This window comes from Pteropus vampyrus, unplaced genomic scaffold, assembly GCF_000151845.1.
Source record: "Pteropus vampyrus isolate Shadow unplaced genomic scaffold, Pvam_2.0 Scaffold66, whole genome shotgun sequence".
NCBI lineage: Eukaryota > Metazoa > Chordata > Mammalia > Chiroptera > Pteropodidae > Pteropus > Pteropus vampyrus.
Window position 1 is genome coordinate 8,004,275 of NW_011888847.1, and position 23,822 is coordinate 8,028,096.

A 23,822-nucleotide genomic window follows, 5' to 3' on the forward strand; every position below is an offset into this window, starting at 1 on the left:
GAGCACTTTCTGCCCGTCCCTCCCGCTGTCCCTGGGGCAGGCAAACCTTTTCTGGCCTCGGACGACTGGCCGCAGCGGCTCAGGTCGGGTACGTCCCGGCCACCAGCTACCGCCGCACCGCCGCGCAGGGCCGGAGCGCGCACGGGCCGGGCGCGCGCGAGGCCGGGGAGCGCTCGGGCCGGGATCGCGGCTGCGCAGTCGCGCCGGAGCCGGGAACAGGGGGAGGAGGCTGGAGGAGCGGGAGTAAGGGGAGGGGGAGGAGCGGCGAAGGCGGAAGCCATGTTGGAGTTTCACCCCGAGCGAGGGGCTGCGAGCGTTCTCCTCTCCCCGTGGGTGTGACCGGGGCTTTCGGCTCGGCGGCGGGCTGCGGGGGGCGGGGACGGTGAGCCCGGTCGTCGTCGTCGTCCGCGGTGGCGGCGGCGGCGTGAAGAGAGCGGCGGCGGCCGCCGCGGCGTGGAGCCGGGCGATTGTGACCGCCGGGGGAGCCGGGGGCCAGCCGCGGCTCCCACTCTCCGTGTGGCCCCCTGAGCGCCCCCCCTCCCCTGCCCGGGAGGGAGGCGGGGGGCACCCGGGGCCCGCCATGAACCCCGGCTTCGATCTGTCCCGCCGGAACCCGCAGGAGGACTTCGAGCTGATTCAGCGTATCGGCAGCGGCACCTACGGCGACGTCTACAAGGTGAGGGCGAGGGGCTGCGCGCCGCCGAGTCCGCGGGGTCCGGACCCGCCGGGGGAGGGCCGGGGGCGCCGCGGAGCCTGTGCGTTGGAGTCCGCTCAGCCTCTCCGCGGGAGACGCTGGCGCCCGGGAGCCGTGGGGGAGGAGGCGGAGCGGGTGCCCAGGGCTCCGATGATTTGGAGCGAACAAAGGGCCAAACGTTTAACCCTGAGACCTCCAAGTCCTTACCTGAGCCCTCCCCTGGACGCACGTTTCCCAGGAAAGGCTGCACCAGAGCGGGCAGGTCTGCTCATCCTCGCGCAGAGAGGGGCTGGGCGTTTGTTGCATTGGCAGGGTCAGTGCGACTAACCAGACAGCAGGGATTTGGCGTATGTCAAACCTGCGTGCTTCAAACGGACCTGGCATTACCTGCTGTCGGTTGGGAACTGCTGCCCACCAGGCCTCGTGATAGTACACTGGGCAGCCTCCATCGAGACAGCCCCTCAACCTTTAGCGCTAAAGCTCTTAGCATCGACATATCTGTTTCTTTTAATTTTCTAGATAATGACTTCCTTCGTAAAAGATCTAATTAGCATGATTTTTTTTTGAAGGAAAGGGCAACTTTGTTTTCTATAAGTCGAATGGGACTTTGATGCCTTATTAAACTTTTTTTTCCCACATAGGATTCTTTTTTATTTTTAATGAATACTTCGGAAAGGTACTGGTTTGGCAAGGTTAGAATTCAAAGCCAATGAGTAGTACAGCATTCCTGTTGTAGAGGGACCGTTTCTAAATGTGGAGATAAATCACTCTTCCCTGGCCAGCTCAACTCTTGGCCTTGAGGAGGCTGCCAAGAAGAGAGAAGGATAGTGCCAAATGTGGCAGCAGTCTTGATTTAGTTATGTATCCTCTTACTGGTAACTGAAGTGGAACTCCTCCCGTTTCACTTTACACCTGAGGATGCACAAAGAAACTTAGTTTGACTTTTGAAAGTTTAGTCTTAACTTTATTTTGCCCAAGTTTAAGCAGTAGGTTTTTACTTTTACTCCAATGCAGTGCATATGGTAATGTGGATATTTAATACCATGCAGCCAGTATTCTGCATTAATATTGTTTTGTGGATGATTTGCTTTCCACCATCACTTATCACTTCCCCATAGACAAGTGTATTGTGCACACCTACTATGTATAAGGTACTGGGCATCAATGCACTTGGATTTTAGCAGTAAAAGACATGTTCCCAAGTCTTATTTGGAGTTTATATTTTGGGGGGCAAAAACAATATTAAATAACCATTTAAATATTATTTTAGTTTTATTTTGTGCTGCAGAGAAGAGAGGATTAGGATTAGGGTTATGAGAGCATGTAACAGGAAGACATTCTCTCCTTTAGTGGAGTCAGAGGCAGTGGGGAGAGGGGATTATGCCAGATTGAACACAATCTGTGAAGGCTCTGAGGCCCCAGGTAAAGATTTGAAAGAATGCATGTATGGCCCTAGATCGGGCAGGCCTCTTAGGTCTTGTGAGGAGGTCAGACTTCTCTCTAGGACAATGGGGAGCCATAGCAGAGTTTTTACGTAGGGGAGTGAAATTAGATGAGAATTTTTAAAAGATCTGCAGTGTATGGAGTGGGATTTGAAGGGGGAAGAGCAGTTAGGAAGCTATCGCAGTAGTTCAGGTAAAAATAACCATTATTACATTTTAGAATTGATGGTGATTGTAAAAGTCGAAGTGAATGGATCCAAGTAGCTTACAACTGGTTAAGGGAGCCTAGTTATAGTTCGATGAAAAGTTAAGTAAAACTTTGCTAATGTGTATGTCTTAGGTGACAGTGTGTACAATAAGTTCTTTTCAGTTCTTTACAAGAATAGTTGGCCATGTATTTACTCTAGAAAAAAACAGCTAGTAGTTAAACCACATGATTAAAAAGTAAACAAATTAAGGCCTGTAATTTCCTAAGGACATGTAAGTGCAATACAGGTGTAAATTGATTAATCTTGTTATCTGTTTAAAACAATGATAATAAAAGCTAACATTCAGAGAGTGCTTATTACTTGTCAGGCACTGCTCTAAGATTTTTCCATGTATTAATATACTTAATCCTCACAACCCTGTGAAATAGACACTACATTTTGCAGTTGAAGAAACTGAGACACAGGAGGGTTAGAGTAACTTGCTAATGTTGGTAGATGGCAAAGCCAAAATTTGAACCACTTAGCTTTAGAGACTTCTTTCTTAACCAGTAGGCAGTACTGCTCTAAAGATAGGGTATGGTCAGATAATGTATTTCTGAATTTCCAGTGGTGAAACTGAGGCACACTTTTAGTTCAGCATTTTGGTTGTAGCCACACACTGAATTACAGTGACTCTTTAAGTAGTAGTTGGGATACCTAACTCCTGCTGTGCAGCCAGCCAGGCCTCACTGTTTTTGTCATCTGCCAAGCAGACATCAGATAATGAATGCTTGATCCCTGCCTGCCGGAGTCTTCCAATACCAGGGACCCAAAGCAGAAAAACTCCATGTGGTTTTTGGCATCATACCCCTGCTTGCTAGATAACTCATAGTTTGAACTACTAGTATTTTTGTCTGTAATCATGTTCATGCTATAAAGAGCATTTTTTGTACTTGTTTTGCTGTTCTAGATTTTTCTTATTTATACAAATCGTGTTAATTAAAGAGGCGTGCATTAGAGGGTTTGTTTTTAAAAAGCTGTACACTTTTTGAAGTTACTTCCTAACTTGCTTCTTAATTTGTCAGGGTTTAGGTGATAAAAATGGAATGATTGGATTAAGTAAATAAGTTAGAGACCTAATTGTTCATAGTCTTTCTTAGAAGGTTGGTGTTTTAAGGAATTTTTACCTTGAAAACTGTATCCTACACAATGTAATAACCTGCTTATTATATTTAAGGTGGCATAGTTTAGTTTTAAAGCACTGAACTAGAATGTGGAAGATCTGGAATTTATTAGCTATGTGAACTTGTAAAATCATTTAGTCTTTCAGAGCTGTTTTGCTGTGAAGGTATTACCATCATATGCTTTCTGTTTATAAATGACTTGAATTTTACTCAACAAATAAGTTTTTATTTTTCCTATACTAAAAAATGCAAATATTAATTTCCTCTGCACTGTCTTAAAATACATGAAAATATAGTTTTTTAAACAAATTATTCCTATTTTTAAATGTCGTGTAACTGCGGGCTTTATCTGTCAGTGAGATGAAGTAACTTTAGCAAGGATTACCTAGGTACTTAGGAGTTAACAACTAGAAAGAGCTCTATGTTTGGTCCTTAGGAGGCCCATGAAGCCCTCTGAGATTAATAGATTCGATATTCTATGTATGTGTGTTGTTCTAGAGAGACGTCTTAATAGCATTCATTACATTCTCAAGTCAAAAAGAGAAGAGTGATTGATCTGAAAGTTTGTCATTTGAAAGAGAAATTAGGTAGTTTTTATTTTCATTTATTTTTTATTTTTTGTTTTTTACCAGGTCACATCAGCATTTATTAACATTAATAAGATTTTTACATGCATTGTGCTATCTTTTCTCAGGCAGTTTTTCAGTTTAATTTGTATTATTTCTACCCTTAGAGAGTCTTCATGTCCTGATGGTTTTCTAGATTTATTGCTAGAGAAGCAGAAGATAAAAAAGCTGGAATAGGGTAAGGCAAAGGATAATTTGAAGGACCAGTCTTAATGTGTTTCTCAGAAAGTATCTTACCTAGTCTCAAGGCTTTAGCCTGGTCCTTGCCACCCACACCCAGTTTTCTCCAGCCTTGTGCTTTCTCCTGAGCTCTAGCCCAATGTCTCCAGCTGACCTCGTCATAGATTATATCTTTTTCCAAGTTTGTGCCTTTCCTCATATCCCACTTTCGTCAAAAAGCCCCAATATTGACAATTTGCTGATAAGTCTTGAAGCCTTGAAATCATTTTTTACTTCCGGACTAGACCTTGTAGGCATTTTCCATAGCGTGGCCGGAATGCTCCAGGAAAAGCAGTACTGCGAGTATATTAAAGACAGAGAAGTCTTATGGTCAGGAAGCCTGTTAAACTTCGTGTAACCCAGCAAACTAGACTATAGAATTATTTTTCTCTGTAGTAATTATTGCTTGTCCTTAGAAAGTTTTGTAGAAGATGCTTTGGAAATGTTGATATTGATTTTATCTATGTATGTTTGGAGGCCATTTCCTTTGAAGCAGAAGCTGCAATGTTGCTAAATTCCAAAGTAGCATTCACATGGAAGTCTACATAAACAGATTTGGAGTTTCTGTGAAAGCTGACAGGAGAAAAATGGAAGATTGTGCAGTGAAACCAGGAAATTAATTTGTACGCTCAAGTATTTAGTGAATTGTGTATTGGCTTATTTGTAACTGCATTTTTCAAAGTGTTCTGATTAATATCATCAAACACTAGTTTTTTCATTATAGTCAGGCTTTATAAGAACCTTTCTGGAAAACTCAGTTCTGATGAGAGACAGGAAGACCTTAAGCATTTAGAAAAGAGCAACCAAAGGAAAAGAAAACATAGTTATTTAGGGTTATGCCCATTTTTACATGGAGGACTGAGTCTGATGAGACCAGAAGAAATGGTCCTAACCTTTGGAAAGATTGCTTGAATATTTAAGGTAAATTAAAGTAAAATTTCCCAGTAGTTATTTGAGATGAAAAGTGACAGTGGAACAGACCATGGGATAATTTCTCTAGAGCACTTTAAAACAAACAAACAAAAAAATCCAAGTTGTCTGATTTTGGTATGGGTCTGATTCCCTGAAGGAGGTACTTACCTTCAAGATTTGATCTGTGTATAAATATTTAATTGGGAAAGAAAATCTAATGCATTATTTTGTATTGAGAATGAATAATTGTTAGTCCTCTCTTGAGAGTACATTGAACAGCCATCCTACATTGAATAGTTACAGTATGAAAGAAAGTTCGTTAGTGGAAATGTGTAGGTGGAGTAGCAAAAAATGCCAAGATTTGGTGCTGGGTGTTTACAGGGACATAAAATGTATACCTGCTTTTAGCTATCATAGTTTGAGATCAAAACCTTGTCAATTTCTTTTCTAGCGTGTTAAATCTCTTACTGTCTGAGAGATTACCCAGACGTCTAGTTCCATACATGGACAACCAACCTCTCTGCAGCACAGCAAGTTTAGAGCTGGGCTCCGGAGTCAGACTGCCTTGTTTCACCACCCACCAGCCAATTATTTAATTGTTCTCTTTGTGACTTAGTTTCCTCAGTTGTAAAATGGAGATGCTTAGAAACTGTTTAGGGCAGTGCCTAGCACATTACTCGATAATTGTTAATCGATATTAGTATCTAGTATTATTTATTATGTATTTCTCCTGCTACTGTACTCCTAACCTACCTTGCTTCTAATGCTTCTGCTTCAGGATTTTTGTACTTGCTGTCTGTGCCTGAATTCTTCCCTCCTCCAATATCTGTATGGTTTGTTTCTTCATTTCTCTCAGATCTCACTTAGCTCAGATGTCACCTTTTAATGTCTCTTCCTTACTACCCTATATAAAACAACACCCTGCCCTCACTTTCTGTCTTTACCAGGGATGGATCTAGATTTTGTAAGGGCCTGAAGTTTATACAGTTTTGGGTGTCCTCATTAAGAAAATAAATAAATTAGAGTAAAAAATTAGATATGAAAGTAAATATCTATTTAGAATGACAAAAGATGTCCTAACAAAATGCTGTGAACCTTTTCTTTTGAGATCTCTTTAGGCATTTAATCAGAAATGCTCTTATAAATTGTTTCCTGTTAGCAAAGTGGCTGCTTCTCCTCACCTACAACATTCTTATGTCCCAGTAACTTTTTTTTCCCCCACATACAAACTTTATTTCTATTACAAGAATATTAGTAATTATAATACTAAAATAAAAAGAGGAAGAGATGGGGGCTCTGATGGTTTTCAGAGTAAGCCACGAAGCTTAGGCCTCATATCCTAGTAACTTTCAGCATTCAGGGAGGCCCGTGCAAGTGAGAGGGCCTGAACTTTAAGTTTTGTTACCTTCATAGAAAATTCAGCTCTGCTACTTATTATTTCTAATTTTCATTATGGTGTGTATCACTGTATATTTATTTGTCTTTGCTTTTCTCTTGGCACTAGAGTGCAAATTCAGGAAGCTGGTGGTTTTGTTTTGTTCTGTTGTATCCCCAGAACCTAGAAGAGTCCCTGATACATATTAGACTCTCAGATATTTGTGGAATGAATGAACTGACATGAGAGGAAGAAAGGTGCTACATGCATTTAGAGGAAGGAGATCCTTATTTCTGGTTGGGAGAAATCACAGCAGGTTTTATAGAAGAGATGGCATTGGACTTGGCTTACAGTTCTGGCATGAGTGGATACAGAATGAATTAAGCATTGTGCATTATTATTCAGCCTAAAGTAAATAGGCTTAATGTAAGTATCTGCTACATATGAAGCAGTGTCCATAATTGTTGTATGCTTATAAAGATACTTTGTCAATTTAAACTGAAGACTTTTAGTGACTAGTAAATATATGTAACTGTTATATATTATTTTTTTGTTTGTTTTTTGAAAATTTGATTACCTTTGGCTTATAAGAAGAGGACTTTGTTCACCAAAACCAAAAGGCCTTAGATTCAGGAGATGAAATCATGTTTATTTTTGTTTTAACTTTGTTTTTACTGTCCTTTTTTTGTTCTAGAAGATGCCACGTTTCAGAATTCCAGCTGCCTTGACTTGAGATTATAGGTTTGGATTCCTAATGTGACATTGTATTGCCTACCTTAGACTTTAAACTCTGTGGAAAAATTTTAGATTTGACCATAAATTTAGGTATGTTCAAATAAGACATTTATCTTGTTTGTTTAAACTCTTAGAAATTTGAGATAGTAAGAAAGTTCTTTCTATATAAATCATCCATCTTTCCCTGCTCCAAGAATCTTCATTGCCCACAAACTTTTAAACGTAACATTCAAGGTGCTGTTCTTTTTGCCCTTAGGCCCCTAAGGATGAATGAGTAAAGTTTAGATAGCTTGGAGGAGGCTGGAAGAGAGAGGAAGAAAGCGGAGTGTGAAAGGGGGACATTCCATTGTAACTACTTGGGTCAAGGCTTGGAGACTAGAAAAGAGGATCAACTAATGTGGAAGGCTTGTGTTGGGGAGCATGGAGAAGTAAGATTTGCTAGATGAGGCAGGGCCAAATTAAAAGCTTCCTGAAAGCCGGGTAAGTTCTTTAGATATGAAGCAATAAGATGTTTAGGAGCTCTAAAGGCTTTTTGTACAAGGACTAATAATATTGAAAGTACTCTGGATTATTCTCGCAATTATAGTGAAAGTGGACCAGAGAAGAAGGACAGAAATGTCTGCTAAATAGAATCATCAGTTCTCAAACTTTTTGGTTTCAGAACTTCTTTACACTCTTAAAAATTATTGAGAATCCCAAAGTTGTTTATGTTAGTTTATATCTATTGCTATTGACTATGTTAACAATTAATTATACCTGGGAAAATTTTTAAATATCAATTTATTAAAAAGAATGATAATGTCATGTTAACATAAATGTGACATTCTTATGAAAAATAGCTATATTTCCAAACAAAGAATTTAGTGAGGAGAGCAACATTGTTGTATATTTTGCTGTACATGTCTATCTGGTTAAATAGAAGATGACAGATTCTCACTTCTGCTGCTTCATTCATTCTTTTGGGGTATTTTATTTTGTTGACATATTTGAAGGAAGTATGGTCTCTCACATGTATATATTTGACAAAGGAGAATATTTTAGAACTTTTTTAGATAATTGCGAGTATTTTTCTCTGATATTTCTCCACACCCTGACAATGGTAGCTTCATAAAAGTTGTAATATGGAATCCAAAGTTGTAATATGAATCCAATCCAACCTGACAATGGTAGCTTCATAAAAGTTGTAATATGGAATCCAAGACCATACCAAAAGTTGTAATATGGAATCCAAGTTGTAATATGGAATCCAATGGTAGCTTCATAAAAGTTGTAATATGGAATCCAATGAACTTTACCTATCATTATGTTAAAATGTTAATTATTGGACTCTCTTGGACTTAAAGTAGATCTTTTTGACCCCGGCATGATTTTTTTTTAACATTATGCATTAGTCATTTGGAAACTAAGGATTCATTGAGTCATCCACATCTTTCCAAAGTTGATATATTTCATTATGTAATATCAAAAATCGTCACTCGTCTCATCAGAAAAGTCTTAAAGTATTGATGGTAAATAGAAGTTTTCCAAGATTCAAATTTCTCTTTGAAATTACTAAATGCATCATTTGCAACAAACACTGTCATTTTTTTCATTGAAGTGATAAATTCATTTATTAATTTTCAAGGAAATGTCAAAAATCTAAGCATGAATAATCAATCACACTGTCAGTTCTTTCAAGTAAAAATGGTGTTCTGTGGAAAAAGTGGCTAGTTCAGTTTGCAATTCAGAGTCACACATGCTGTTCTTGGAGACAACCATTATTACACTTTGGTATGCAGCATTCATCAAATAAATTATTAAAATGACATGCATTCAGGGGTCAAGATGTAATAAAATTAATGATGTGTATGCTTCAACAAGGGCATTCTTAAGTGAAATTGGCTTTCTTTTTCCCCTGTGAGTGTGTGGCAGTGAAGAAATATAGCTGCCTTGATTTGTGCTAAGGCACTAGCAGTTTGACCACCATTTGCAGTATTAGTGCAAATATCAACAGAGTAAAAGAGGGCAAATGACGTTTTAGTATTACTTAGAAAATAGTTTTGACCTTTCAGACCCTCAGAAAAGAATCCCAGGGACCCCCAGAATTGCGCTAGATTATATGTAGTAAACTAAGGGTGAGGTTAAGTGATGATGGGCTAAACAAGGCAAATGAATGAAAAGAGAAACAAATGAGAAGCATCTTGGAGAAAATTTGACAGAGCTTTGTGGAGAAATATGGAGATGGAGATGGAGAAAGGTGATTCAAAGAGGATTTCACAATTTTAAGCCTTATTGAGGATCACGTAATAGATGCTTTATAAATATTTGTACAAATAATAGTTGCAGAATGAGATTAGTTACAAAGACAGGTGAGAAGGGGGAGCTATGATGATTTATTAGAAAATAGAGCTCTGAGGTTTTTCATCATTTTCTTGGCTGTGGTTATGCTAAAGAAACACTAATAATACCTTTTTTCATTGTTCTATGGAGAATACTAATTCTTTAGCAGTGTCTTTAGGGCTAATAGAAACTGATAAGGGTCAGCACCTTTCTCCCAGCTCTTACTGAGTGATTACCAGGAAGATGTGCAAAGATACGTTTTTTTGAATAAGAATCCTACAGATTTGGAGGGTAATTGATATGAAGAATCAGTGAGTTGAGCTGTAGAATATAGGCTAGATATTTGTATTCTGGCATAAATTTTTAAAAACTTTCCTGTTCTGATTATGATGTCTGTGTGCATTTTTACAAGAAAAATTGATGACAGCTTGTAAGAATACGATTAATCGATACTCTTAACACCCAAGAGTGTAAGTACACTTAGTGTTTTGATATATTTTCTTACAAATTTTTTGTAGACAAATATTTTACAAAGCTTTGTATGCCATTCTGTAGTTTTAAAATTAAATTACAGTTTACTTACCATGAAATGCATAGATCTTGTGTGTTTCTGTTAGTTTAATTTTGATATGTATACAACTGTGTCACCCATGCCTTTTATTCACATAGAACATATCCTTAACCTCAGAAGTGTCTTCGTGTTCCTTCCCAGTCAGTAGAGCACCCCCCGCCCCCAGCATGGCAATCACTGTTCTGATTTCTATCACTATAAAAGCTTCTCTAGAACTTCGTATAAATGAATCACAAATGAATGCCTTGGTACTTTTGATAAAAATCAACTGATATTACAAGCATGGATGTATTTTTTTGTTCTGCTGAGCTGTACTAGTATCTCACTGTCTTGCTTGCCGTAGCTTTATAGAAAGCCTTCAAATCAGGTAATAAGTCCTCCAGCTTTTTTCTGTGTTTTCAAAATTTTCCTTTGCCTTTTCTGTATAAATTTTAGAATCAGCCTTTCAAGTTATATAAAAAAGCCTCCTGAGATTTTGTTTTAACATAATTATAAATGCATAGGAAGTTGCAAAAAGTTCCAACGAGGTCTCAAATACCCAGTACCCAGCTCCTCCTGTGGTGACATCCTTACATAGCTGTAGAGCATTATCAAAATCAGGTGATTGGCACAATGCAGTGAACTTAGATTTCACCACTTTTTGCATGCTCTCATTTTTCATGTCTTTGTGCATAGTTTTGTGACATTTTATCACATATATAGCCTGCTGAGATTTTATTGGGATCTGCAGCTCAATTTGTGGAAAATTGAGATATTAACAGCATTGATTGAGTCTTTTGATCTATGAATACAGCATTTCTTTCCATTTATTTAGGTCTTTAATTTATCTCATCAGTGTTTTGCCTTATTTCTTTTTAATTTATAAATTTTATCCCTAGCTTTTTCTACTAATATTGCAGTAAAAGATGACTATTATGTAATACTTCTTCATGGTGGTGTAGTAATTGGAATGTGAGCCACATTTTCAGTTATTATTAAAATCCTCACTGTACTAGTGGTATCTGACTTCCTTTGACTTAACCTTGCACAGTTTTAGCCCCGAGCTTATAGACCCCTTTTAAAATTGGCAAAAGTGAAGAGAAAACAGGGGAAATGACTATTAAAAAAGCTATACGCTTTAGCTTTATCTAAAGATTAGAACAAAGTCCTTAGAAACCTGATTTATTTTTCTGTATGAGATATGTGTTTAATTGTGTGCATATTTTGCAAAATTTGTGGTTAGAGCTTAAGAAAAATAACTTAAGATTTGCTTCATCCTTAAGTGAAAAATGAACACCATAGTGCTAGATTGTTTATGAAATCTTAAAGAATTTCTTTCTGATTTTAAGAAGCTTATGCTGTGATTGAGGAAACAAAATATGGCTAAATGGAACATCTAAAGAACATTTCTAAGGGCATGTTTTAACAATTAAAAGAACAATCACATGTTATAAATACTCAATTTGAGGAAAAGATGAATTGAGATTAATCTGGTAAAGTCTTGGAATCTTGACCTGGAACTTAAAGATTAATGTGTTTGCATTTGTAGAGAACTGTGAGGGAAGCCATTCCGAAAAAATAGATTAAGGGGTGAAAATGTGGCTCTGGGACCAAAGTGGGCAAAGAGATAATTCTGACTAAAGTAAGGGTCCATATTGGGAAATGTGAATGTTTCAAATAGCCAAGATACAGACAACTGCTGATTGAAGAATGTGAACTCTTGATTTATAATATAATATTTTACAAGTTCATTAGGGCCAATCTTGTCGTTCTAACCTGCTTTAGTTGCTATTTGGATAGTATTCAGTAAGTTTTCTTCTACTTTCACCCTTCCTCTTTATTGGGTTAAAAGTTACACATTTTATTTTATGCTTTGGGTGGTTACCTTACATAGCAACATGCATAATAAAGTTAATCAGTATCTCTGTGTTCTCTTTCTGGTCATGGACTTTAGAATGCTAAATTTCAATTACTGTTTTCCTACTCTATGTTGTTGTTGTCTCTTATTTTGGTTCTACAATGTTTGTAAATCTTCCAGAGTAGTGTTTATTATCATTGCTTTATACAGACATTGTGCTCATTTACATTTACCCATATGTGTTTTCAATTTATTTGCTTACCAGTGTTTCTTGGCATCTTACTCCTCCATTCTGTGTTCAGTTTTCTTCTTCCTGGTGAGCATTATTTGGTAGTTTCCTTTCTTCTTTTTTACTTCCTTTTGTCCTTCCTTCCTCCTTCCCTCCTTCCCTCTCCCTTCTTTTTTTCTTTCTCTTTCTATATACATATTGTTATTTTCTTTCTGAACCATATAAGAGTAAGTTACAGACATTATGTTTCTTTATCTATAAATACTTCAATGTATAATTCTCAAAAATAAATATATTCACTTAAATAAAACTGTGGTTATCAAAACCAGGACATTTTAATATTAATATAATACTATTATCTGATCTGTAGACCTTACTCAGATTTCTACTAATGTTCCTAATAATGTCCATAATAGCATTATTTCCTCTAGTCCAGAAACCAATCCAGGCTCATACATTGCTTTTAGTTTCCAGGACCATTCAGTCTTTTTAAATCAAGATAGTTATTTAGCCCTTTTTCTATCTAGATAGACACTTACATTTATTTTTGAAGAGCACACATAATTTATTTTGCAGAATTTCATTTTGGTATGAATGGTGGTTCCTTTTGTTTAAATTCATGGTACACATTTCTGCCAAAAACATATGTAAGTGATGTGGCCTCAGTGACTCATATCAGGAAGTATATGATGTTGATTTGTCCCATTATTGTTAGCTTCGATCACTTGGTTAACATTGCATCTGCCAGGTTTCTTCACTGTAAGTTATTTTTTTTCCCTTTTCCAATAAGTAATCTATGGAGAGATGCTTGGAGACTGTATAATATCTCCTTTCTCATCTTTCACCCATCATCAATTAGCACTCATTGATGATTCTTACTTGAATCATGCTGTGATGGTGGCAGAATAGTGGCTTTTTAACCATTAATGTCTTCAGTTTATTGGTTTACATTTTATTTTATGGAAGAGCTTTTATTTCTCTTCACTTTTTAAATTTGACTTATGGATTCTTATTTTATTCATGGGTTCTAAGTCATCACTATTATTTATTTTGATGCTCAAATTATTTCAGATTTGGTCAGTTTGATTCTGTTAGTTCAGACTGACAAAACAAAATACTATGGACTAGGTGGCTTAGAGAACAAATTTACTAACTCATAGCTCTGGAGACTAGGAGTCTAAGATCAAGTTGTGCCAGCACAGTTGGTTTCTGGTGAAGACTCATTTCCTAGTTTGTAGACGGCCACCTCACTGTGTGCTCACATGGTGGGAGATCGTGCAAGCAAGTTCCCTGGTGTCTCTTCTTACAAGGGCACTAATCCCATCATGAGTGCCCCAACCTCATCACCCCATCTAACCCTAATCATCTCCCAAAGGCCCCATTTCTAGATATTATCGCAATTTCCCCTATTATTAGCATCTTGCATGAAGCTTATAATTTGTTGTAATTGATGAACCAATATTGATAAATTATTATTAACCTAAAGTCTGTAGTTTACATTAGGGTTCATTCTTAGTTTTATATGGGTTTGGACAAATGTATAATGACATGTATCATCATGGTATCATACAGAGTATTTTCACTGTCCTAAAAATTCTCTGAACTTTGCCTCTGTGCTCTCCCTACCCTGACCCTCACCCCTGGCGAGCATTGATCTTTTTCTGTTTACTGTCTCCATAGTTATACCATTTCCAGAATGTCATATAGTTGGAATCATATAGTGTGTAGCCTTTTCATACTAGCTTCTGTTACTGAACAGTATGTACTTAAGTATGTCTTTTTGTGGCTTGATAGCTCATTTGTTTTTTATAGCTGAATAATATTCCTGTGTATGGTTATACCACAGCTTATGTATCCATTTTCCTATTGAAGGACATCTTGGTTGCTTTCAAGTTTTGGCGGTTATGATTAAAGCTGAATAAAACATTTGTGTACAGGTTTTTGTGTGGACACAACTTTTCAGCTAATTTTGGGTAAATACCAAAGAGTGCATTTGGCTAGATTGTGTGGTAAGACTCTGTTTATGTTTGGCTTTGTAAGAAACTGCCAAACTTGTCTTCCAGGGTGGCTGTACCATTTTCCATTTCTACCAGCAATGACTCCTGTTTCTGTTGTTCCACATCCTCACCAACATTCGCTGTTGTCAGTATTTTGGATTTTGACCATTCTAATAGGTGTGTATTGGTATCTTATTCTTTATTTGCAATTCCCTAGTGACATAATGTTGAGTATCTTTTCATACGTGTATTTGCCATCTGTCTGTCTTATTTGGTGAAGTTATCTGTTCAGATATTTTGTCCTTTTAAAAATTGGATTGTTTTTCTTATTGTTGAGTTTAAGAGATCTTTGTATATTTTGGATATAATCCCTTATCAGATATTTGTTTTGCAAATATTTTCTCCCTATCTATAGCTTGTTTTTTTTAGTCTCTCAACAGCCTTTTTTAGCAGAACAGAAGTTTTTGATGAAGTCCAGCTTATCAATTATTTATTGATTGTGCCTTTGGCATTATATCTAAAAATTCATTGTCAAACCCAAACCAAGGTCACCAACATTTTCTCTTACCTTCTAGAACTTTTATAGTTTTGCATTTCACATTTAGGTCTACGAGCCATTGAAGTTAAATTTTTGTGAGGGATGTAAAGTCTAAGTGTTGTTTTTTTTTTTGCATGTGGATATACAGTTGTTCCAGTACCATTTGTTGAAAACACCATCGCTTTTCCATTTAATTTCCTTTGCTTCTTTGTCAAAGAAAATTGACTGTATTTGTATGGGTCTATTTCTGGTTCCTTGTATTAATTTGCTAGGGCTGCCATAATAAAGGATCACAGAGTGGGTGGCTTGAACAACAGAAATACATTTTCCCAGAGTTCTGGAGGCTAGAAGTCTGAGATCAATGTATTGGCAGGGTTAGTTTCTTCTGAGGCCTCTCTTGGCTTATTGATGGCCGTCTTCTCCCGATGTCCTTGCATGGTCTTCCCTTTGTAACTGTTTGAGGTTATTAAAATGTCGTAGTTTGGAGTCAGGTACAGCAGACAGCTAAAGGAGGTGAGGACTGAGAGTTCATTGAGTTTAGTTAGGAGAATATAATTGCTTGTTTTCTAGAGTCATTGGAATGGTCGGCAAAGAACTCTAATTACAGTGATTCAGAAGATAAGGAGGTGGTGACATCTTCTGAAGGCTGTTGTTGAAGAGTTTGATCCTGCTACTTTCTTTTAGAGCCATATCCTTCCTCTCCTCTCTTAAATATCCCTCAGGTGCATTTATTGAGCATCTATGCTAAACTTTGTACCATGGCTCATGAAGAAGATGTGATCCCTCTTCTCAAAGAGGTGGCAGACTAGGTGAGGAAACAGTACTAATTTAATTACAACATTAAGTAACGTGGAGCATTTTATGACTATGTATTGAATTATGTGATTCTTGGTAAAAGTTTAGATCAGAAAACGATTGCAGTCTGTGGCCAATAAAGCCAAAGGAAAGGTTTTTTAAAAGAGTCATAATGAAAGCTAGGCCTTGAAGTAAGTTTAGATTTAAATAGGTTAAGTGGAATGGCATTATAGTTGGAGTAAATATTGCAGAATGAAGACTTGATGGGGGAGGAATAAGCAAGAAGGGATCATGTAGGGACATGTCAGACTACATCAAATGATTTGTATTGGAGAATAATGGGAAATTTGAATATTAATAATAATTATAATAATAGCAAATAACAAATTTATGGAGTACTTACTATGTACTGGGCATGGTCTTATGTAAGCACTTTACAGGTATTCTCATTTTAATTCTCCTTATAGCCTTATAAGGTAGGCATTGTTATTTCCATTTCATAGATGTAGAAACTAAGGCACAAAAAGAAAGGTAAAGAATAAGCCCAAAGTCATACTTCTAGTAAGTGGTGAAATCAGGATTTGAATTCAAGCAGTCTTAACTCCAGAACCGTGCTTTGTAGTTGCTGGTTTTTTGCTGTAGAGAAGTAGGTGAAACCAAGGTATGTTTTGAGAAACTGTTCCAGGGTATAAATTAATAAGATAGAAATAAGGGAACCATTGAAGATGTTTGAATAGAAGTATAGATAGTGAGCTACTTGATGGCAGGCACCACTTCTTACTCCTATGGGGGTAGGGAGGTGTGATGCAGGGTGGACAGTTAATCCTCAGTCTGATATTTTCAGATTATTTGGAAGACGATGCACCAGTCCAACAGTGAATGGTAATTATGTGAATTAGATTAATGATCGGGGAAGCTCAGGGCCTAGATGGCCTGGAGAGTTGAGGAAGTTGAGTGAAGCAAGCTGTGGAGTTAGATTTCGGACAGATTGGTTTAGGTAATGTATTAGTAGAAAGGTGTCATCCATTCCTCTCCTCCCCTCCCCACCTCCAACCTCTCAAAGTGGTAGACTAATAGATTCGAAGGGACCAATGGAGAGAAATAGATAGTAAAGAAAAAAAGAACACACATGAGGACAAGAATGCTTCAAAGATGGGAGCCAAGAGAGGGGACATCTTTTGCCTTGAGATTTCAAAGGAAGAAAAGCTGTTATCTAACTTTATCCTCACTTTTAGTATCCAAGGAATTCAGGGAATTCAGGAGTCATGATTTTACTCTTTCTTTTGAGGTATGTATGATATATTAGCAAACAAATGAAATATGATATAAAAGACCTATGCTGTAAATACAAACGTATGTAAACGTTACAGTCTTTAGGAAAAGATTTGATATTAAAAGTTACTGAATATTTTCTACTTGAAACAGGGACGAATAATGGAGTAAATAGACATCTAGATTACCCAAAGTTGTGTAGAGTTTTCTTTGAACACCTGTGCATCATTAAAATCCCTTTTTGGATTTCTGTTTTCCTTTCATTGCCTCAGGAATAGGTGATTTAATGGTCTCCCACTGTTCCTACACACTTCTCTCCCTCCATGTCATTCTTAAAAGGTGACAAAGTTGGTGGAAATAAAGCACCAAAGGTGCTGAGTGATAGGACACTAGATGGACAATGGCATTATTAAAACTCGCTCATCTCACCCTTCTCTGTCCCCACCCTATGCTCCAGCCACCTTTTCTTCCTTTAATAAAAACTCAAACCCCAAACCTTCAAAGAGCATTGAGTAGAGACTATAAAGCCTTTTGCGGAAACAGGCCACACACAGTTATGTTTACTTTTTTGAATGTTATTTAGTTTGAACAGTAATTGAACAATTCAGTCATTGTCGTTTTTATTTCATAGTCATTATGTTGACATTTTTATTTTAGAGGTCTCATGTTTCTGGTTAGTGCTCTGATATTGATTCACTAACATTACTTGAGTCTGCTAATCATATAAGATGTTTTGATTTGGAATGCTGAGATTTCTTTTCTTTGGTAAACTATGGTTACATGAGGTTTGACAAACTGTTTTTTTTCCTTTCAAAAACCCAAATTGAAGGTTTTTGTTAATTACTGGGCAGGGTTGCTATTTTTACAGTAGGTTTGTACTGTTTGTGTTGAGATTTCTTTAGCTGTTTCTATCATTCTATATAATGCAATATTTGAGTTAAAATTCAAAGAATATTTCTATAATATAACATAACCTATATTGCCTTTATAAGAAGTGATCATATAAAAGATTCTGAAATTTAAATTAGGCTCTGTTTTATAAGATTTTACACAAAGGATTTTTAAAATATAATTTAACTTATTTTGGTGGGTTTTAGAAAAGTCTGGAAACTAACTTTATGGAATCTAATTTTTTTTTTTTAGCAATATTGCTTGTAGAAATTATTCGTTTACCTGATGCAATAAGCTGTTATGGGAGACAAATATCTTTTTGTTTATCTGACCAAGATTTAAATTCATTTTCTTAAACTCATAACATTTAAATATTTATTTCAATTGTTTATTAGTTAATTCTTTAATTAAGGTATTTAAAAAATAAACTTAATTTTAGAATAGTTTTAGATTTATAAAAAGTCACAAAGTAGAGAGTTTCTTCATATACCTCACCCACTTTCTCCTGTTAACATCTTGCATTACCATGGTACATTTGTCACAACTAAGGAACCAACATTAGTATATCACTATTAACTAAATTCCATACTTTATTTGGATTTCACTAGTTTTTCCTTAATGTCTTTTTTCTGTCCCACAGTCTCATCCAGGATACCACATTACAGTCATCATGTCTCTTTAAGCAGAATTTTCTGGTCTCTGACAGCTTCACAGAGTTTTTGTTTTTGATGACCTTAACAGTTTTGAGGAGTGCTGATCAGATATTTTGTAGTATTTCTCAATTTAGACGTGTCTGATGTTTTTCTCATAGTTAGACTGTTTAGGATTTGGGGGAAGATAAAGTATCTATGCTGTTAACATGACATCACTAGTGATATTAACCTATATAAATTACTTGGAATTCTTCTGTATAGGGATTTATATCTTTGCTCTTGAATTATTTTATATTTGTATGGATTTATGGATGTGTATTTTATACTTTGGGTTATAATCCAATAGTTTAGCCATTGGGACCTCTTTCAGGTGTCTCCTGTGTCCTTTTGATATGTCCCCATCATTTTATTTTTAAGATATCCTTACTTTCTGGCAACATAAGGTGAATCAGGCTCATCATTTATATTTCCGGCCCCAGCCTTATAATCAGCCATTTCTCCAGGGATCCTTGGTTCCTTGGACAATAGTATAAGAAACCAGGATATGGGCTGTGGACGTGCTTGTTATTACTGATGTGTCATTACTTCTAGGCCTTCTCAATAGTTGGAGCTAGGAAACATATGTATTACCCATTTTACATACATATCTGTAATTGTTTCTGCACCCATCTATCTGTGTACATTTTAAGCTAACTATGAGTTCGTACTGATGTCTCTAAATCTGATCCAGCACCACATGATATATTCTAGCTTTCTTCCATTGCTTATCTACAGCCTCCTTCTTCAGAAGTGAGAAACCTGGCTCCCACCATCCACCGCCATCCATTTCTATTTCGTATTTGTTCAGTCTCAGTATATCTGTACAGCTTTTTAGGAATTATCACAATTCTGTTTTACAAGTTTGCAAACTAAACTGTTCTTATACTTTTTTTAGGTTGTGCATTTACTCTGAAATAATAATCATAATTATACACCACGCGGTAAGCATGGTTCTGTGAACTTTTACGTGTAATAACCAATTTTAGTCTTAATCCATGCTATGGTGTAGGAATTTAATTATTCCTATTTTACAGGTGAGAATAGAAGGGCACCGAGAGCTTTAGTGATTTTCCCAAGAGTCCCCAGCTAGTAAATGGCAGAACAGCAGTTGAACCCGGCCAGTTTGCCGGTGGAGTCCATGCATTTGGCTACACTGCCGAAAGTAGGTGTGTGAAAACATGGAGCTGTACATCTGTTGTGCTGGTTTCTAATTTTTTTTTTTTTTAAGTATTTTTTTTCTTTGCAAGGGACGGAGGGTTTGAAGTGGTTCAGTGATATGAGAAAAATTCCCAGAGTACCCCTGGACATGAGGGTGGACCATGGTTAGAAAAGAATATATTTTGTTAAAATGACAAACATGCAGAAATGGAACTGTGTATTTCTAAAGGAGAAGGTTGGTTTTCCTCTGGTTAGTTGAGATTGTGCTTGTGAGGAAAGTAGTTTATGCTTTGGAAAATGTAAAATATTCTGGAATAAAACATGGACAGCTCTCCCCTACACCCTCCCCCCCCATGTTTTCCAGAAGATTATTTTTTCCTTCTGGTGGAAGCATGTGGTTCTCACCCTCTTCACATATGTCCCTTGCACAGAGGGGAAAGGAGTGGGTCAGAATTTCAGTTAGCAAAGCAGTTTAGTTGGCTGCTTATCAAGTCAAAAACCAAATCAGTTGAAGGAATTTCTTTATTAACATGCCAGAAACATCTAATCTATTCTCTTTCACCAGAGCCTGTTTAGCGTTTGGTTTCATTGGTCAGCTTACATAGAAAAGCTTAGTTATTCTAGAGCTTTGTTTTCAGACACTGCATCATCACCCCCCACTGCCCCTGCATCAGTCTTAAAATTTTTAATAGCTTTATTGAGATATAATTCACATACCATACAGTTCATCCATTTGAAATATGCAGTTCAGTGTACAGCCAGTCGACTTAATTTTCGAGTTGTAGAATCAGAGACAAGATACTGATAGATGGAATTTATTCTTCCACATGTTAATTTATAATTATGTTTTTATATTAACTGCTATATTAGAAACTAAAGGTGACTATTATTGCCTAACGTTATTAACTTACAAGGATTGGAGAGACTTAAAAACCATTAGAAACTATCAAATATAGTTTTGTTTGTTTAGTCCTCATTGAAATAATTCCCTGTTTTCACCATAATTTCATTTTCCTTTCTCCTCTTTACTGGCTATCTCCTTTGCTCCCTGCTGTTTAAGGGAAGTCAGTCCCATAAAGCTGTTTCAGCTAAGTCATAATTAAGCTGAAGTTAGAGTCTATTTATTACTTGTCAACCGATAAATGCAAAGAGATCTTTTGTGCCTGTGTGGTAACAGTTTTCATTTTAGTCGTAGAGCATGTTAAATTTCTCCTGCTGCTTAAGCAGAGTCAGATTAGTTACATAGTAGAAAGCCTGAATAAAAATTTAATCTTTAATCATTAATTCTGATGCTTGTTCAGTTGGTCTGCATGCTTTTAAAATGATGGCCATATGTTTGAAACTGAGAACAATAACTTTTAAAAAGCACTTCACTTCCTATATGGAGTTTAGACTTTACAAGTACAGGCTGTCATTTCACTGAAAAGAAAATCTGGTTGTGAACCACATTCAAGTTATGGACCATTGCACTTGACCCATAGAATTGCTTCTGGTCCCTTGAGCTTCTTCTTACTAAAATTGTTGGTGACAGTAGTTATGATTCTCTGTAAATTTGGTGGCATAATCTCAGATAATAAATTACCATTTATGTAATTAATTACCATTTACATAATATTTGGTTTTCATAAAAGTTCAAAGTACTAGATTGGTACACACTCTTAAAAGAATTGAGGCACAGTAGGCAGGGTAGGAAATCACATATGCAGGCAGGTGGAGGTGGGCTATGGGGACAGTGTCTCAAAAACCTTTCTGAAACATTTTAAGAGAACTTATTCTTCTGAAAAATCTGCCTAACATAATTGTAATTTGAGGTGTTTTTAAATTTTTACTTGTTTCTTATTTCCCTTAGAATGGTATTAAAACTATTTAAAATATTTTAATGTAAAATTCTAAAATTCTCACTAGGATTTGGCAGGAAGATGATAACTTTAAGAGTAGGATTTTTTTCCTCCTTCATCTGTGGAGCACTGATCTTTGAAGATTGGTGCCTCTCTTTGCTTCTCTTTTTGGTTTTCAATGGAGAGATTGGTGGGTATGTTTCTGGTTTCCAGACTTCCCCATTTCTGTGCAGATGTTACTTGTGATAAAAGTATCACATAAAAGGCAGAGAGAAACAAAGTCATGTTTAACTATGGCAGAATGTTTTAACGTTTACCATAATAATCACCTTCAGCGAGCAGATATTGCTTGAGCTACTCCTCTTTGTGGTTGGTCACCTTGGAAAAGTATAGTAGGAATCTGTGAAAGTAACTTAAAGAATTTTCCTGTGCTGTTACTTAAAGAGGTAGAGACTGATAGGGGGAAGGAATAATGTACTTTGGGAATATATCAGAATCTTGTGCATTCTCTGTAAGAAGTAACCGCCACAGATGGCAAAGAGATCCAAAGCGAAGCTTTCTTAAGAGCTTCTTAGCTCATTGGAGGTAGAACGTCTTGTATTCCAAGAACTCTCCAGGTAGCTCTGAGAAAGATAGTTGTGAGCAGATTCCTTTGTCTGGCAGCACAGTGTACCTCCCTCTACTGGTCTTGCCTTTCTTGTGACTTTTTCTGATTGCTTTCTCTTCCATTTTGTCCCTGTTCCTGGAATGTGCATCTCTACCATGTTGGCTTTTCCATGTGTAGCAAATGGATTCTCACAGTTAATCCCAGTCTTTCAGTGACTGGCTGTGACCTGTTTTTGGCTGTCAGTCTTTGATTTCAGATATTTTGTGATTGTGCTTTGTCATCAGTACTGATACCTGACCACTGACTCTACCCAGTCCATCCTCCAAGCTGCACTGATCTGGCCCCCATCCTTAGGACATGAGGATAATGGTGGGATAGCCTCTTCATTATTTAGTTAAATGACTGTGCTTCAGTTATTTAACCACTCAGGGCTATAGTTTTCTCATCTCTTGCTAAGTCCTTTTTAGTTTGTATTGGAACTTGGTTACATCTGTCATTTTTTTCTGGTTCGGGGTGATTAGCCTGGCTCTTTCACTGCCACTGTATGCTCTTTGATGAATTTCTTTATATTAAAATTGAACATCAGAATGCAGTTTCTACTTTTGTTAAGAAAAAAACCATGAAGTCCTTTGTTGGGTCTCTCTGCTAGTAACTTAAGAGAGGCAGACAGAAGTTACATGTAATACACAGTGAAAAGATGCAAGAACTCTTAAAAATCATTGGAATGGCAGTTTAGTTTCTGTCAAATAGATGCTACTACATCAGATGGCCAAAAAGTTAGGAATTTAGCTCCTTTATTGCTGGATTTGAATTTAAGCTCTATTGATTTTTAGCTCTGTGACCTTGAACACTTAATTTTTCTCTTGCCTCAGTTTTATTTGTAAGAAAATAATTAATAGTATTTACCTCAAATGGTTATTGTGAGATTTAAATAATAAAGCATTTAAATCTTAGTATAGTACCCTGCACATACTCAGTACTCTGTGAACGTTAACTATTATCAGAACAGTATTTATTCCCATTCTTCATTGTTATGTAAATTTGAGCCTGTATTCATGACTGTTTAAGAAAGCCCTGTAGGTGTTTCCAGCATTTTACTTATTTGTTTACTTACTTTTATTTTAATATCAGCCTGTCTCAATCATATTCTCTTTGTCACATCATCCAGGTTTTCGTTTGTTTTTTTCCTCCTGCATAGCTCTAATGAATTTTGATATTTTCTTGTGTTTGTTTCCAACTGGAATGTAAGCTTCGTGGGATCAGGGACACTCTCTGTCTTGTTCATTTTTCTTTCTCCAGCTTCTGCCATAGTCCCTGGAGCATCATAGAAGCTCAGTAAATATTTTGGAGGAAAACAGTAATTGCTCCAGTTAGCAGTTCAGTGTATAGCCGAGAGGAGATGGCGGACATTTTGGCTTCCTCTGGAGCTATTTTGTGGTTATTTTTCCAGATTCCCGACCTGGCTGTCAGTAGGTTTTGCCTCCAAAAGTCTATTCTCTTCTGACTTGATTCTTCTTATTTTGTTTTTTTTCTGGAACATTAGATCCTTAAAGTGGTCCTTAAGGATTAAAGGATTCTATGTTCAGATGAGTTTGGAAAATCCTTCCTGCTCATGGAGAGTCACATGATGTAATAGCATATTAAAGACTTTGAGAAGTCCTGTAATAGATGTACTGTTTAACTTTTATCAGTTATTTTTCTAA

The 23,822-nt window shown here is 36.9% G+C and overlaps 1 protein-coding gene across 4 annotated transcripts in view; it reads left to right on the forward strand.

The window, feature by feature from the left end:
* The first annotated feature begins 251 nt into the window (after nucleotides 1-251).
* The window catches only part of MAP4K3 (mitogen-activated protein kinase kinase kinase kinase 3), a 141,889-nt gene continuing 118,318 nt past the window's right edge, over nucleotides 252-23,822 (forward strand). For 2 of the 4 annotated variants that reach the window (XM_011361372.2, XM_011361373.1), the window contains exon 1: nucleotides 252-676. In XM_011361372.2, coding sequence (XP_011359674.1) covers nucleotides 581-676 — 96 coding nt within the window. In that variant the 5' untranslated portion in view covers nucleotides 252-580. Of the gene's footprint in view, nucleotides 677-7,334; nucleotides 7,466-23,822 lie in introns of all 4 variants that reach the window. The other 2 variants (XM_023531335.1, XR_002780689.1) reach the window with 2 other exon arrangements.